Source organism: Silene latifolia, chromosome 8 (genome assembly GCF_048544455.1).
Source record: "Silene latifolia isolate original U9 population chromosome 8, ASM4854445v1, whole genome shotgun sequence".
Lineage (NCBI taxonomy): Eukaryota > Viridiplantae > Streptophyta > Magnoliopsida > Caryophyllales > Caryophyllaceae > Silene > Silene latifolia.
Genome location: NC_133533.1, coordinates 4,747,442 through 4,765,832, shown reverse-complemented (window position 1 = coordinate 4,765,832; position 18,391 = coordinate 4,747,442). Strand labels below are relative to the sequence as shown.

At 34.4% G+C, this 18,391-nt stretch overlaps 1 protein-coding gene and 1 long non-coding RNA gene across 2 annotated transcripts; one reads left to right on the top strand and one right to left on the bottom strand.

The window, feature by feature from the left end:
• Nucleotides 1–325: 325 nt before the first annotated feature.
• LOC141596114 (uncharacterized) lies at nt 326–3,831 on the top strand. Its single transcript, XR_012522388.1, has 3 exons — nt 326–414; nt 1,026–1,744; nt 2,170–3,831. It is a non-coding gene; the product is annotated as an uncharacterized LOC141596114 (long non-coding RNA).
• A 7,799-nt stretch (nt 3,832–11,630) lies between these two features.
• Nucleotides 11,631–12,844, bottom strand: LOC141596112 (uncharacterized). The gene has a single exon (XM_074416152.1). The coding sequence runs from the start codon at nt 12,754–12,756 to the stop codon at nt 12,022–12,024; it is 735 nt and encodes a 244-aa protein (XP_074272253.1). The 5' UTR covers nt 12,757–12,844; the 3' UTR covers nt 11,631–12,021.
• Between the last annotated feature and the right edge of the window lie 5,547 nt (nt 12,845–18,391).

The following is an 18,391-nucleotide window of genomic DNA, read 5'->3' as shown; positions in this document are numbered from 1 at the left end:
TTAGAGTTATCTTCAGTATAGTTGGATATGTAGTTTTTAACCCGAGTTGAAAACAATCTCGTTTGAGTCACCCTTTAAAGGTGTAATGTAACCAATACATGTTTATCTATATATGATGTTACTTAGTGGTTAAGTAATAATATTTGAATGGATAGTTATGACTTTGGATATACATGTATGTGTTTATCTTATACGTAGTAAATAGGATAAGCTTAATTTGTTTCTTGCTCATTAAGGTAGAGGAAGCCGTATAGCATTTGTTCACTAAAAGCCTTCATGACGATGGCTATAAATAGCCAACCATCCACCATTTTTTTTAGAAGCATAAAAATATGAGAGGAACGACCAAAAGTTACAATAATCCATATTTCCCTTATTTCATCTATCTTTTACTCCGTATATAATAACTATAAGGTATGATTTCGGGACCCTTCGTCATAGAAATAAGTAATAATATAGTGATATTCTATAGTGTTATAAACCGTATCATGTTATATTATCATTATAGTGCTCACATGCTATATTAACCGTCTTTGTCTGAACATATGATTGTCAAGTTAATACTTCTGTTATAATGTACTATTGGCCAATTGTAGCATTCGGGATACGATTACGGGAGGGGGACAACATTACAAATTTGACCTGTGTACATGGAAGGGGGCACTGCCTCATGTGAACTACGGTTCTGATTATTACTGGTAAAAATGCCAGGGGGTTTACACGGGTCTTAGACTCGGGATCCTGTGTACATGGAGGAGGGCTTAGCCCGGGGAGTTTTTACTCCGTAATGTGTCTCATTTCAGTAATAGTAGACCGGTAATCTATATTTTGCATATTATGATAAAATGACAGGTTGTGCATGTCTATTTAATAAATTATTTGATGTGTTCATATGACCTATTTTCTATACTTGTGAGACGTGAATTGAGTAAATTACTAAAATGGAGGTAAGTAGGGCCGGTGGAGGTGACCGAAGTCATACTCAGCCTGTGGTTGGCTGATCTGTTACTTTCATTCTTTTTCAGGTACAGGTTTTGGGGAAGGTCAAGTGTGAGGATTTTCAGATGACCTAATAGTATGAATATGTAATCGAGTTATTAGTTTTTAGCTTTAACAAGTGTATTTATCTTTATTTTTGTAATAGCCTTGTATTCTCCGAAGGGAGAATACGGCGGTGACGCCCTTGTAATTCCGCTGCTGTCTATTATTAATAAAAAGAGCTATTTTGAGCTGCCTGTCTGCTTTCCGGGCGTTACAAAATGGTATCAGAGCAACTCTGCAACCGCGTGTTGAGCCTTCGGCCATACGTCTAGCGGGGTAATAGGTTTTTGGGTCTAGTATAAAACTCGTATCCAACACATAGAAACTGACTAAAACAGAGTGGGGTAGATATAAAGAGTGTCTCAGGTTACTTGTTTAAGTGATTTGTTTACTAATTCTTTTATTGCTTTAATAATGTATAGTTTGGGTGTTCTAATTGTTTTTCTTCTGCGTACATTACATATTTGCATGAAGTTTCTACTTGCGAGTCTCTTGAGATATATGCATATTTAATTGTGTGAGATACTTTAAAAAAAATTTCGGGACATTTTACTTTTAAGATTTTGACTTTATCCTTCCACTCATTATATCTTAATAATGTTTTCATAATTTCAAAATTTTGATACTTATTCTATTTATCGTATTACAAAAGTTCAAATTAGTTCAAGTTCGTCTTTGATGCTTTTTAATAATTTAATGTTGTGTATTCAGAAAATAAATATTTATCTTTGGTAAATATTTGAAAATGAAATTTTTAATTTTTGTTTTCCTTTTGATTTGTACGGTTGTTTGGATGCTAAAGCTTGTTATTATGGACGTCTAATAACTGGCCCAACGCCTAACAACACATAAATTGAGTTTGTCTTTGAATTGGATTACTCGAATTTTTGTTCACGACATGAATTTTTGCACTTAAAATTTTGAGAAAACGAAGTTTTAACTTTTCAATTTTCAAGTTTCGGGACATTTTACCTTTAAAATTTGTACTTTTTGCCGTCCCACTTATTAATTTGGGTGTTGTTCCCGTTGATTTTGAAATTTGATAGTCAAACTGTTTCACGTTTTACGAAAATTTCTAACTAGTTCGAGTTAATTTTTGGAGTATTTTCAAAATTATGTTATATATAGAAATTTACAAAAAAAAAAATTTTACTTTACTAAGGATTTGAAAATAAAATTTTCGATTTTCGTTTTCTTTGGTTTTATGCGATTGGTGAGATGCTATGACTTTGTTATTAGAGGCATCTAATAACAGGTTCAGCACCTACTAACACATGATTTGAGTTTTTCTTTAAATTGGATTACATTAATTCTTGTTCGCGACGGGAATTACTGCCTTCCATTTTATAAGACACACGTTTTTACTCATTTTATAAATGTGATTGAAAGACTTTTGTTATATTCTTATATAATTCTTAAGTTTTGATAAACAAAGTTTTAACTTTTCTATTTTCTATTTTCAAGTTTCGGGACGAAACTTATTTTAAGGAGGGTAGAATGTAATATCCCGAGAAAAATAAGACTGTTATTATCCGTATAGAGACTAGTATTTGATTAAATTAGAGTTATCTTCAGTATAGTTGGATATGTAGTTTTTAACCCGAGTTGAAAACAATCTCGTTTGAGTCACCCTTTAAAGGTGTAATGTAACCAATACATGTTTATCTATATATGATGTTACTTAGTGGTTAAGTAATAATATTTGAATGGATAGTTATGACTTTGGATATACATGTATGTGTTTATCTTATACGTAGTAAATAGGATAAGCTTAATTTGTTTCTTGCTCATTAAGGTAGAGGAAGCCGTATAGCATTTGTTCACTAAAAGCCTTCATGACGATGGCTATAAATAGCCAACCATCCACCATTTTTTTTAGAAGCATAAAAATATGAGAGGAACGACCAAAAGTTACAATAATCCATATTTCCCTTATTTCATCTATCTTTTACTCCGTATATAATAACTATAAGGTATGATTTCGGGACCCTTCGTCATAGAAATAAGTAATAATATAGTGATATTCTATAGTGTTATAAACCGTATCATGTTATATTATCATTATAGTGCTCACATGCTATATTAACCGTCTTTGTCTGAACATATGATTGTCAAGTTAATACTTCTGTTATAATGTACTATTGGCCAATTGTAGCATTCGGGATACGATTACGGGAGGGGGACAACATTACAAATTTGACCTGTGTACATGGAAGGGGGCACTGCCTCATGTGAACTACGGTTCGATTATTACTTGGTAAAAATGCCGGGGGTTTACACGGGTCTTAGACTCGGGATCCTGTGTACATGGAGGAGGGCTTAGCCCGGGGAGTTTTTACTCCGTAATGTGTCTCATTTCAGTAATAGTAGACCGGTAATCTATATTTTGCATATTATGATAAAATGACAGGTTGTGCATGTCTATTTAATAAATTATTTGATGTGTTCATATGACCTATTTTCTATACTTGTGAGACGTGAATTGAGTAAATTACTAAAATGGAGGTAAGTAGGGCCGGTGGAGGTGACCGAAGTCATACTCGGCTGTGGTTGGTGATCTGTTACTTTTCATTCTTTTTCGTACAGGTTTTGGGGAAGGTCAAGTGTGAGGATTTTCAGATGACCTAATAGTATGAATATGTAATCGAGTTATTAGTTTTTAGCTTTAACAAGTGTATTTATCTTTATTTTTGTAATAGCCTTGTATTCTCCGAAGGGAGAATACGGCGGTGACGCCCTTGTAATTCCGCTGCTGTCTATTATTAATAAAAAGAGCTATTTTGAGCTGCCTGTCTGCTTTCCGGGGGCGTTACATTTGGTGACCTTGAATAACTCAGGGTCACCCGGTGACCTTGAAGAAGAATTGGTGACATTGGTGGTGACCTTGTATGTGGCATCATCTGGTTGGTTGCTGGACACATATGAAAGAGGAAAAAAAAGGACGCCCGCAAATTGTAATTTTGCGTAAAAATACTCCTCCTTTCTCCTGCCAAAAGAAAGGAGATAATTTTAATATGAAAAATTAGGATTACATACTATAGCAAAATAAAATAAAATATAAGCATATTTTTTTTGAGTCGCTTTTAAAATTACCTATTGAACAAACTCAGTTATGACTGATTTTGGAACCTTTTTTTTTTAGCGAAAAATACAAATAAATGACTGATTTTGATTGTAAGCCATATAAATTAAAATTACAGATTATTTGAGGAAGGAACGGAGGATGATGACAATGGTAAATAGTTTGGGGTATAATGGTTGATGATGATAATGGTAAATTAGAAGGATTTAAGATGATGAAGATGATGTTGATTTAGAAAAAGGGGGAGAAGTACTGTAACGTATAATGGTTTTGGGGTATAATGGTTTGGGGGAAGGGATTATTTGGGGGAGGTGTTAGCCGTCTGTTACCATTTCTACTAATTTTTTTTTTTTTCCAATTATTATGTTGGATTTAACTAGAGCCGTCAGATTATTAAGGGGTCGTTTGGTTCACGACTTAGGAATGAAATGGATTGGAATGAGAAACCATAGGAGTATGGGGTTCCAATTCCATACCTTCCAAAATATGTTTGGTTCATTAGAAAAATAAAAATGATGGAATGGAGTTTGAATCCATGGGGAGGAGGTGGGTATGGGATTCCAATGGGTTGGGGTGGAATGAGAATCCATCAGGATTCTAACTCCATTCCAAAATACCCCAACCAAACACTAGAATAACTAGAATCCATTCCATTCCATTCCAAACCTCCCAACCAAACACCCCCTAAAATCGTCTTTCACTTTTTAAAATTTTAACATTGTTATTTTAAAATATATTTTTTTCTAATGTACGAAATAAAATTAATATACTTATCATATTTTATTAATTTATTAAGATATTTACATAATTAACTTATTTATAATTTGTTAGTAAATTGTAATTGAAAAAGTAAGAGAGAGGTTTTGGTGGGTAGAGAATGTGTAAAATGATTGAAAATGTTGGAAAGTGAAAAATGATTGGGTTGGTGACCTAGGTCGTGACCTTCTGCTTGGGAGGGTGAAAGTGGATCAAGATTAATAAGGTGTGATTAAGAGGAAAAATTTTGGTGACCGATTAAGGTGACGCCTGGCAGGGATGGTGTTAGACCATCCCAAAAAGCTGCGCAAACGCGTCGCGACCTTGTTGGGTCGTCTTAATCAACAATTAAGCATGAGATTAGCGTGACCTTTTGATTGCTCTTGACCTTATAAGGTCAATTTGTGACCTCTTTGGTTGCTCTTGACTTTATTAGGTCAATTGGTTACCCAATAGGTGTCAAATTATCATTGGTCGTAAACAAAACAAAAAGGGTTGGAAGGTGAAAAATGATTGGGTTGATGACCTAGGTCGCGACCTTCTGCTTGGGAGGTGAAAATGAATCAAGGTTAATAAGGTGGGATTAAGAGTAAAATCGGGTCGCGACTTAATTAGCGCGAGCACTGCTTGGGGATGGTCTTAGGACCCATCACATACAATTATTGATTCCAAATTTGTCCAAATATGTTATAATAATAAAAATAAAAATGAGATCGAGGATTTTATGTGAGTGAGTTGTTACCTAATTATTCCATCAAAATTCTGTCGTTTTGTTCCTTGCCGGACAGATGGAGCACACAACTAGCACAACCTACCTCTGTCATGCTCCCATAGTCCCACACCCTATAATGCTAGACAATAGCCAATTTGTGCTTCAATAATACACTACTATAGGCTAATTATCATCACCATAGAATATAACAACAAATCTTAATACTTGGATTTTGGGGGTGATTGACCAATCTTGATTACATGAGTCATATACACCCTCCTATTCAAAATAAACCTCCCTATTTCCTTTTTTGGTAAGTGTTTGTGTGGTCCAAATTTAATTGTATGGTGGGGTAGTGTATTTGTGTGGTTCAAATTTAATTATATGGTGGGGTAGTGTGTTTCCTTAATATTTATGCCAAAATGAAATGGGAGGTTTATTGTGAATGGGAGGGAGTATATAAAATTACCAAAAAAGAAATTATACTATAAGATAGTTCACAAATTATCATTTGTGACGACACTATTTCGTCACAAGCTTGTGACCTTAAGGAGCAAGTGAGAGGAGAAATGCGAGAGGTCACAAGTAAGACGATCTGAAAATAGCTATACACCATACAACAATCTTGTAATATATGTATACGGCTTTACCTCCCCCTTTTTTTTTCGACAAAGGTTACCTCCCCGATTTATGAAATGAGTCATGTTATAGTTAAAGTAACTATTTGTCTCAATAATTAGTAAACTAGGCAGGTTCTAAACTGAACTTGATTTATGGAACTTAAGCTAAATTAAACTAAAATAAAAATTAAAATGAGTAAAATTGAGTTGAATTAAAATGAATTTATGGGTTCTGCACGTTAGCAGAATACGGTTCGTAGATTTTATTAGCAATTTGATCATCAAAATAAATTAAGAGAATTTAAAAAATGTGGTTAGTAAATAAAACATTATATAACAAATCTACCATTTTTATGTATAAAATGAATATACTATTACAATATGTTGCTATTAGCAACATATTCAAAACAATAGATTCCGGTTAATATGTTATCTGAATATATCAATAACCAAACACATGAAATTAGTAAATTTAGGGGTCAACCTGCTATTTAAGCCGAAATCTACTAATTTCACCTAGTACGCGGTTTACCAAACAACGCCTATGCCTTTTAGACCTGTCAAAACTTGCACACTTGACTCTACTTAACTCGACCTGCTTTTTCTTGATCTAAAGACCCGTAAATCTTTAACCTATACCGATTATTTTAACCCGAAATAATCCGTAATTTAAGATTTGACTAAATTGAACTAAAGCATATCCCATCTATTCGATAAACTTTATCAATAATTATCATATTAATATTGTATAATTGTATGATTCGAGTATAGTATTTGACATTTAAGAGTGGAGGGTGTAAAGAAAATGACGTAGAAATAAAAAAGGAGGCAAACAAATCTTGAGGTATAGATATGGTGCGACTGAAGACCCGGTCGGACCCACATTTTAGAAGTGGCAGCCGCGCTTTCTCATTTCTCTAACATTTGTCCGCGTTTACTGTGGGTCCCATCTTTTACGCCCGTCTTCTTCCGCCTACATTTTCGTCCCCCCTTTTTTAATTAACTAAATTAGCCTACATGTTTTCAAAGTCAATAATCCCTAAATTAAGTAAATTGTGTATTAATTAATTAATCAGCAAGTCTCCTTTGTGACAGGTATATCCGCCACAAACTTGCGATGAGTCAAATAATACCATGTGGGTTAGATAAAATAAAACAGAATGCTACTCCTTAGACACTTTGCTTTTGTCTTATCTATCCCGCATGAGTTGTATTTGATACGTCGTAAGCTTGCGATGAATATGTCTGTCACAAACGAGAATTTGTGTAATTAATTATGTTAGCTGATTGCTTTGATGATGAAACATCTTATCTTGATTATGTGAGAAAATGACGTATTTATGGTTTTGATTATGACGGTCGTATTAACTTTTTACGTAGATCGAATTTGGTATAGTGGTTGCTCATTTCTTATTTAATTAAAGGTTAAAAATTAGAATAGATTAGATGTTCGATTTTTTGTCAAGGAAAATGGGTAAAAACTTTAATTAGTAGTTTACCTCTCCAAAGAGTACTCACGACGGAATGAATAATCACTGTTATCGATGATTCAACGACGAACTAATTAACAACTTATCCCAACTAATAAAAATAAACAATGATGTTATATGTATGAGGTAAAAACTTGTTTTATATTCAAAGTGATCTTACATTTTTCACTTAATGGTAAAATATTAGTTTCAACATGACCTTTAAATAGTATTTCAGTTTTTCAAAAATCCTCTAAATAGTCAGTTTCAACACGACCTAAGTAATATTTCTTCATCACAAAAACTTGCTTTTTATTTTTAAGTTTTTTAACACAACAATGATATCAATGTAAAATGTCTGAGCTAATTTAACAACACTTAATGTACCGTCAAATACCGAGTATTTATTATATTCAAGGAAATTGGGTGAAGAAGTAATATTTTGAGACATTTTGGTTTTAACTTTCTTTATTCTTCGACTTTAATATTATATGGAACTTAATCAACTATGTTATTGTTTGAATTGTTGTTAATTCTCAAAATTTTGACAATGTCATATCCTAACATATCACAAAGATCGTACGGAGTATTAAATAACAAAATAAGGTGAAGCCTCAAGGCATAGACTTTAGCTCCTGAAAACAACTACAAAAATAATTATTAATGCATATAATTCATTCATCTCCGCTAAATCATCACAAGTGCTTTACAAATATGCTTATCTCGATCGGGTCCAATTGACAAGCTAACGTTTTAAAAACAACGATTTTTCTAACATATATTTTAAAAGCACACACTAATAAGTTGAATATAGAAAAATTTACATTTAATACTCCAAATTGCATATAATGTGAACTATTTTGTTGATTTTGCACCACTAATATTAAAGTCTTTCACTTTTCCCTCAAGTCCTTTAGATTATTACGAGTGCGCATAATGTGTACTTAAGTATAGTAGGTTAGAAGTCTTTGTCTAACGTAAGAATTCTCCCGTCTTATTCAATTAACTATTTATCTTTCGAGAAATCGTTTTTCATAAGTACTTACGGATTGACTTGGCAATAGAATACGGATTTTGTGTATGACAAGTAACAATGTACCACGTTAACTAGGGTATCGGTCGGTTTAACGAACCCCTAATTTAATTAAGTTCGGCCACGGTAAAATGCCAACTATTATGTGATAGTATTTGTCCCGTCCGTATCTGTCTTAAGCAAGATTTAATGCACATATCACATATTTGGGGGCTAATTTTTATTTAGGCTGGATGTATTCGTCTTAAGATTAAAGACTAGTCAACTAATTAGAATAGTAAACTTTTTCTTCATCTCGTATTCATTTTCTTTAGGTAGTGTTTGGAAATACGGAATTGATTTCATTTTCATGATTTCAATTGTAGAAATTGAAATGCTTGAATTCAATTCCAAATCCAATTCCAAAATTGCGTTTGGGAAACTCGTGGAATTGGAATTGGGCGAGACGGATATGGGTCGAGACCATTGGATGTTTTATGTTTGAAAAAAATTAAATATTGTCTCGAAAAATATTTGCCATCAGAAAAAATATCATAAATAAAAATTTTGTGATGAAATTTGCGTCACAAAATAAAACGTAAGAAGTCATGAAATTGAAATGACTAGTATATGGTAACTATTTGAGTAGCTTGGAATTGATAAGGAATTGAGTAAATTCCAATTCCAAATTCTAAGAGTTATCAAACACTTGAAATGTCTCAATTACAAAATTCAATTTCAATTCACGGTTTCCAAACATACCATAAATTTATCGGTTTTTTCCCATGGTATCCTCGAACTTTGTCACATTACACATGGTACCTCTCAAATTAACTTTTTACATATGGTACCCCTGTGTTTACCTTTTTCTTTCCCAAAATACCCTTTGCTGACATTCCGTCATCACTCCGTTACTTTACTTTGACTAATGACCCTTTTTTTTGTTATTTAATACTCTAATCATCATCTTCATCTCTCATTCCGCACTCCTCCTTTCACCCACCACCATACCAGCCACCATCATCATCTTCTTAACTGCGGCCACCTGCCCCGTCCTCGTCAACCACCACCACGCCGACGCCACCATGCCGACGTCGCCAAACCAGTCCACAACCCACCACTACCGCCTCTTTCCCTCCTCTCTTATTCCGCACTCCTCTTCTTTCACCCACCACCATTCCGTACTCCTCCTCTTTCACCCACCACCGTATCGCCTCTCTCCTCTTTCCCTCCTCTCTCATTCCGCACTCCTTCGACAACACCATGACCACCAAAACCCAGAAAAACCCAACTAACCTAATTCATCATAAATCAACAATTACTCAAATTTGAAGTTGGAAATTTGCATGGAAATCATGACCCATAAACCCCAATTATCCTAATCTATCATAAGTGAATAAACCCAAGAATATTCATTAAATTTGAAGCTGAAAATTTGCAACAAATCATCAAACCAAACCCAGAAAACCCAACAAATTCAGACGGAGGTGGTTGCGGGTTTGGTTAAGGAGAAGACGGAGGTGCGAGAAACAGTTCGTTGTCGTCGCCGTTGCCACGTCATTTTCCGTCGACGGAGGTTCGAGGTAGGTGGTTTTCAATTGATCGATTTGGAAATCGATGGTGGGTTTCTTTCTGACATCGCTAATCCCGTCAACGTCGGATGATGATGCAGATTGCGGCGGCGGGATCGAGGATTGTTTTGGGTGATTGATTTGTTAAATCATGATGATGGTGGTTCATATGGTGGTGGGTGAAAAAGGATGTTTTTTGGGTGATTTTGAAGAAGATGATTATAATGTGGTTTGGGAATTTAGATTTTAAAGTTAGTTTATTGTATAAAATTAGGATTAGTGTATTGGATATGAGGATTAATGTATTAAATAACAAAAAAAAAGGCCATTAGTCAAAGTATTAACGGAGTTATGACAGAAGTGTGCTAAAGGGTATTTTGGGAAAGAAAAAGGTAAACACAGTGCATCATACGTAAAACTTAAAATGAGGGTCATGTGTAATCCCAAGAAAGTTCGAAAGTGCATCACTTTAAAAACCGTAAATTTATTTAATAGTCAAACCTACTACTCCGTACTAAAATCTGCTTAACATATTCTACAAACGTTATCCGTTATCATGAATCAGCTAAGCAGACCTGAATCTTAATCGTATTCAAAGTGGAGGAGTGAATAGTTGTAATGATGGACTCATGTAGTCATGTGAGACAAGTAGGAGAATATTGTATGGGTTCTTGTTACTGACTACACCAAGACATATGGCACTCAACTCAGTCTTCCTCATTGAATTTCATCCCTTCTCTACTCTGACCGACTGCTCCCCCTTTTTCATTTTCTCTTTTTTTTTTTTTTAAATCTAATTTAATTTATTAAAATAGCGACAAACACTACCCCAATACTCGTGCACTTATCTTATCCTCACACACATCCACCCAATTATCATTCCCCAAACCCTCACCCTCCCACCTCATTAACCAATTAAATAAAACCTATTTCGCCCCGTCTCCATTGTATCTGCTATTCAAAATTAAACAAATGATTAAAACGGTTTTAATATAAACTTGTAACTTCTTACAAGATATATGCGATAGTAACTTAATTTATTGTGATAAAAATCCTCACATAAATAATTTATGAACGTGATTTACATGAACAGTGAATTCAAATAGTTAAATTCATTAAACATGAATAATAACGAATGAATATTAATTGACGCTAGAAATATGTCTAACGTTTCACCGTCCAAACAGGTTTTGATAAAAAGATTATTCTTCCAGAAAATATACGTAAGATCCGATATTTACCAATTTTGTATGGCGGCTATCTACAGAATTAACGACAATTATGTCATTTCAAAATCGTCTTTCAGAATAACAAAACTAGTTATTATGACAAACATCGTAATCCTATCATTAATAACAAAAGTAAGCTCAAACTAAATCAACATTTTTTCCATTAAACAACAGAGATTACAGATTAATTACATGGATAACAACATGATTGATTCCTCTACTCTTCTCCGTCGCAAAAAAAGGATAATCTATATGATCATAATATATGACCTCTTTTTTTTTTGTCAACTACATTAAAATTAAAATTAAAATTAAAATTAAATTAACTTCTATACAAAATGGAAAATCAGTGATCCACATGATTTGGATTCACCCTGATTTTCCTCCCTTTTTTTTTTACCCTAGGTAAATTCCGACCAAAATAAAACACCATTTAATTCAGGAAAATTAACTAAAAATAACTTCCTTTTCATTTTCACTTTTTTCACCGACAGTCACAAAAACTCCTCGAATAGCGAGAAAAAACCAATCAAAGATCGGACGGCGGAAGTTGATTCAAATCAATCTCAAGTCCACGTGTACGTCCCAGATCTTGATTCAAATCAACAACCGAAGAACTATCCGAATCACTCTGGGTCCCACACCCACCACCACACGCCGCCGCCGCCACGTGTCTTTCTTCACGCGCAACCTCACGCGCCGGTGGCGCGTGATGAAACATCATGTTAAACTGCTGTTGCCTAGCAAACGCATCGAAATAATAAAACTGCTGTTGATTGCTGACGTGTTGAAATCTCATTGGTTGTTGAACCATATTATACCGTATATTAAGATCCAACGGTACAGATTCAACCATTAAACACCCACCACCACCGCCGCCACCACGTGGCCTCTCCTGACTGGTCGATTCAACCGTGCTACTCTGACTCGGACTCCGATTACTATTACTATTGTTAATTTTATTGATAATATTAAAATTAGGTTCGGCGGAATGTAAAGGTAACGGAAAATTAGTTTTAGCCTTGACACCGCGAAAAGCACGTGCGGCATCATCATACGCACGCGCAGCTTCTTCCGCGGTGTCAAAGGTACCTAACCAGACCCGACTTTTTTTAGTCGGGTCACGGATCTCAGCAGCGTAACGTCCCCAAGGACGTTTTCTTACCCCTCTAAAATGAACCTCCTTATTAATTCCTAATCCGGGTGTAGCCCCACTCGTGCCGATTTTCAATCCCAACATATCGCCTCCAATTTTCGGAGCCATGGGAGAAAATGTAATTTTACGATAATATAATATATGATGATATGATATGGTGTGATGAAGGTGTGAGTTATTTTGGGTGGGATGGATGGGGGTATATAAAGGGGAGGAGACAAGAAGAAGGGGTACAGTCAGCAAGAGAGATTTGACTGAAGGGAGCCGCCCAATGTTAAGAAAGTGAAATTACGAAAAAGGGCTTGATGTGTGACGTGGAAGAGAAGGGTGTTTCATAAAACCCGTCATTTTGCTGTTACTGCGCTTCGTTTTGGTGACCGTATTTATCTTTATCTTTATTATTTTGAGAAGTCTTTTGGACTTCTTTTCGTGTTAATTGCGTTCTACACTAGTATTTATTGTGTGTCCTATATTTCTTTTAGCTCACCATTACTCTATCCGTCTAATTTATTACGGAGTATATTTTATATTAATTTTATCATATGAAAAAAATTTAATTACAGTATACTCCCTCCATTCAACTCTACACTACCACTATTCTATTTTGGTCCATTCAATTCCACACTATCACTTTTTATAATTGGCAAAATAATACCTTATTTTGTCCTAATTGAAACATCATATTTACACTAAATGTCACTCATGGCCCATAATAATTCCCATCAAAACTCATATTCACCATTAATAAAGAACTTTTGTATAAAACATTTGTCCTTTTAATACTATTTTAATTTCTTCTTAAAACTTGTGCATAAAGGATAATTGTAGTGTGGAGTTGAATGGATGGAGTATTATAGAGTATTTTGTTAATTATTTCATTTGTTCCGGGTGTAATTCCGGAGCAGGATTATGTCCACTTGAACTTGTTTGAATGATGTCGTTGCTTGTCTCTTCCTTTCACTCTCTCCTGTAAAGATGAACAAACTGAGGGCTCGGCTTGTCGAGCGTCTTTCACTCCGACGCTCAAGTCGAGAACTTAGAGGATAAGTTGTGTGTTAACTTGGCAAAGTATATTATAGAGAGATAAGGGAGTTTATACTGATTAAGATGATTTTCTGGATCCTTTTCTCAATGAGAGAAGTGGAAGTATTTATAGACTTTCACCTTTTGTCACGTAAATGCCAAGTGGCATAAAGCGAGGGAAAGACTGCTTTTACCCTCGAGAGACCCATGACAGTAGGCGGGCTGGTTGACTCCATGCCGAGGGGCCGGATGTGAGTACGCGATATGCCTCTCAGCCGGCTAGTTGCCTTGCCGAGACCCAAGTGACAGGCCGACAGGCTACGTTGGTTAGGCTGTTAATATGTTGACTTGCTGTCTTTTATCTTTGACCTTGCTCAATATGTTGACTCGGTCAGTGGGTGCAGAATATGCCCCATCATCATTAATAGAGAGTAATTTTTAAAAAGATTAAGAGTAGGAACTCGGGAGAATGTAAAAACGTCTAAGTTAGTCTGTATTAAAAACTTAATTACATTAAACTAAACAACGTGCTACAATTAATGTTGTTTAAGTTAGAGAATTATGGCGACAAAAGTAAAGATTATGTAACGTTTTGCTATGTTTCATAATAATGATTTAATGTACAGCGATAAATAACCAATAAAAAAAATTCTATAAATGTAAAGTTCGTACGTTATTAGCTGAGTTTTGTTGTTATTTTATGGCGGGTAGTTTCTAATCGAGTAATTATTTATATTAAGTGCAAAAAAAAATTAATTTACCTTGAGTTGTATTTTCAATTGATTTTACATTTTTTGACACTTGAGCACACACTATTAGAGGAAACAAAAGGAGATTATTACCAACTACCAAGAAAAGAGAAAAGAAGAGTGGAGTAGAGGAAAGAAGGGAGGAGAGGCAAAAGAAAAGAAAAGTGTCGGCAAAAGAAAAGGTGGGTAAAAATAGTCGCCGCGTGAAATGGGGTCAATCTTGATTTGATCGGCGGATGTACACTCAACTAAAAACAATTACTCCACCAATTAAAAAACAAGTCAAAAATAAAAAGGATAAATAATTACAATAAGTAGACGCTGATTATATTCGTGATAATCTGTAAATTACGTTTACCAAGTCCACCTGTCCTTTTACCTGGATGACAAACTCGAAATATATAAAACATTCCATAAATAAACCTTATAAAATTCAACATAAATTTTCTACTACACTTTAAAATAAGGGAAATGATAAATACAACCCACTAGGTTGTATTTAATCATTTAATACCCTTCTAAATTTGGAATTAATTTACAAATTAGAGAGTAAATTACACATATATCAATGCATTTAATGCACATATTAATTATTTATTTCCTTTTTTAGTTGCTTAAATACAACCCAGTGGGTTGTATCATAACCCTTAAAATAAATGTCTTCGTTATAGCTTCATGTAAATTTTATGTCTGTAAAATAAATGGTTTTTACAACTTTTTAGTTATAAAAGCAAATATTTTTTCATATGTAAAAACAAACGTAAAGAATAACTTGTTCGAAAGGAGTAATAAGTAATGACCAATAAATATTACTCTATATAAGACGGTCTTATAGTAGTAAAAATCAATATTTTCCATTTTTTTATCAGCAAATCTTGCTATAGATAGATATATCTGTCTATAGCAAGAGATGGGCCAAACACCTTTATTTTTTTATCTTACCACATAATGTTATACTCCTATGTTACTTGACATGTCTTTAGTTATAGACGGATAGTTGTCGTCTATAATGAGATTTAATGTTTTTTTTATTATATAGTGTGAATAAGTGACAAATGAAGAAGTGGAGAAAAGGGTGGAAAAGAGTTGGCTTTAAAACGGCTGCATTGACTGAGCCGACGGGCCAATGGGCCCATTATGAGTACGTATACACGTGTTAGGCCTTGTAACGCGTGTTATGTTGGTGCTCTTTTTCATTTTATCATCATTTATTATTTTTTAACCTTTTTATCTTTTCTTTTTTATTACGAAGTATAATATTTAATTTAGTTGTGGAGGGCGCAAAACGAGTTGTGTGACAGGAGTACCGGTTTTCTCCGACAGCAAAACTGCGGCCACTTGCTTCTTGCTTTTGCGTGACCCTCACTCTCCCTTCTTTTTTACTCTTTTTCATTCTTCACCAATCACCATAACATTTTTATTTTTTCCTTATTTTTAGGTGCACAAATTCTCAAGGGAAAGTTATAGAGAGGTTAAATGTTCACCTACTTTAAGCTCGCTTGGAAAGAGAGTAATTATTAAAGGAGTAATAGAGCTTAAATGAACTAGAATATGAAGTAAAATGATGGAGGTTGGAGATAGAAATGGAGGAAGATAGTGAGAGTAACTATTTTAGCTAAGATTTTGGGTTTTGCATTAACTTTTACTAGACCTCGCAAAAATTGGCCTGATCTGAATGACTCGCCCGAAACTCATTACCGATCTTAATCTGAACCTGAATTGACCCGATCCGATATACTTGACCCATATTTTATTGTTGCAAAATGATTATTATCCACAAATAACTTGATAGTTGACCCGACCCGACCCGAAGTTTGTAGACCCAAAATGACCCAACCCGAAGTTTGTAGACCCAAAATGACCCAACCCGAAGTTGACCCGAAATAAACCCGACCTAATTGACCCGTTTTCCAGATCTAACTTTTACCATTAGAGATTTTTTATATATATTTTTCCAATAAAAAAATTTATGCTAAATTTGTTGTTAGTTGTTACAACAAGGACATGACTATGAACTTCAGAGTTTATTCCTCTTTAACATGTAATTTGTGGGAGTCCCTAACAAACTGGGGTAATATTGTTGTAATGGAGATAATGCTAAGAAATAGTTGATGAAATAAGGGTCTTATCTCTTATGTACTAATATATGCATGATCGAGTTTTGGTGAGTTACGAGATGAGCAATGTCGCTATTGTGAATGGCAATTTAAAGGCGAGTTGATTTTGAAAATGGTATTCTTTGTACTAAATAAATTTGATACAGCATGTCTAGTTAGATAAAGATTAAAAGCGGATTAAAAAGGTTAATAGGGAAAAAACATTATTAAGAGTAGGCCTTGTTATTACATAAAACCGTAACTTCATGTGACATGTCTACTTGATGGTACATTTTCTCAAGAATTTATAGAATTGCTCACTTAGAAACAAAACCGTCACTACAGATGCTAGTTAGCTCTTTAAATCGTCGTTCCTAAACCTTTTACTTTATTTTAACAATAGAATAAATTCGGATTTCTTCCAAAATTATCATATTTAATACAGCATACTGAATTCTCATATCTATAAGATTCTATATATGATCTTATCATACTCCATACATAGTATCTAAATTTATTCGATTTACTAGTGGACATGTGAAATAATTAACAGCAAAATTGGGATATGCACACCCAAACTATTACAATCAAACAACATAATGTCCAATTGTTTTATCTATTAACCATTAATAAAGATACCTATACTAATAACAGTTAGTCTTGCTGAAGACGGGTCAGAGCAAGCGACGGGTAATGTCACTCATAAAACGGATAGGGGGGACAAGGTGGGGGCACCCTCATGTACTTTCCTCTCTCCTCTATTTGAGTCATTTGTAAGAGAAAATGGTATCCGTCTTCACTGAGATTTTGTGTACTAATAATAATGCAAGAAGATCCATATCTTGAAGCATAAATTAAGCAAATTAAGGTGGTGTTATGTCTCAATTTGCACAATTAACTAAAACTGTACATCTGATTTTATGTCTATTTGTTATTTTGTTGGATGTCCTGTCGCTCCAATTTTGAATTAATGCAATTGTCTATGTCATAATCTGAATGTAGCCACCTTGCATTTGATTGATATTAGTGCCTTTGACGGTAGTGTATGATTTGAGCAACGAAAGCTGGTGGAAGCCACAAATTGGATGAGCCTATTAAAATCCTCTACATGTTCATTCATTTGTTTAAGACTCTTTAAGTCTATTCATGATCCACCATTTTTTGTTGAATACCGTCTTAGTTTAAAACGGTTCTCTCACATCTGATTAAAACAGAGGTAAAATTAAAGAAGATTTTAAGTTAAAACGGTTTTAAACAAGGCTAAATGTTCGTGGGAGTTTAGGGACAATGTTTTTCAGCATAAATGAGTTGAGTTTGGTTGACGATACATCTAATGCGATCTGGTTAGATGGGTACAAAGCTCTCTATTAAGTAAAGTTTGACTCAAGACCATAATGCAAGTTCGAGCTTAGTAAGACCATCCCCAAGCAGTGGTCACGCTAACTAGGTCACAACCCGATTTTTCTCTTAATCTCACCTTATTAACCTTGACCTATTTTCACCCTCCCAAGCAAAAGGTCGCGACCTAGGTCATTAACCCAATTATTTTTCACTTCATAACATTCCCAATCATACCCCACTATCATATTATATACTTTTATTTATTATTTTTTTATTGTCCAACCAATAAAAAGTGTCACCTGAAGGTCGTCACTAAGTGGTGGTCAATTTGCTCAACAATGGTCACAAATTGACCTTTTGATGCAAAAGGTCACAAATTAACCATCAAAGGTCACCAATTATACTTGCTTAATTATGTCATTAGCATGACCAAGCAAGGTCATGACCTACCAATTGACCTTGCTTGGGCATGGTCTAAGGGTCAGGTCGAATGCGTTTAATTTGTATATTAGCTGTAATATATTACGAGTAGCA

Excerpts from the sequence above, each read along its gene's own strand:
- LOC141596112 (XM_074416152.1), bottom strand. The coding sequence starts at position 12,756 with ATGGCTCCGAAAATTGGAGGCGATATGTTGGGATTGAAAATCGGCACG.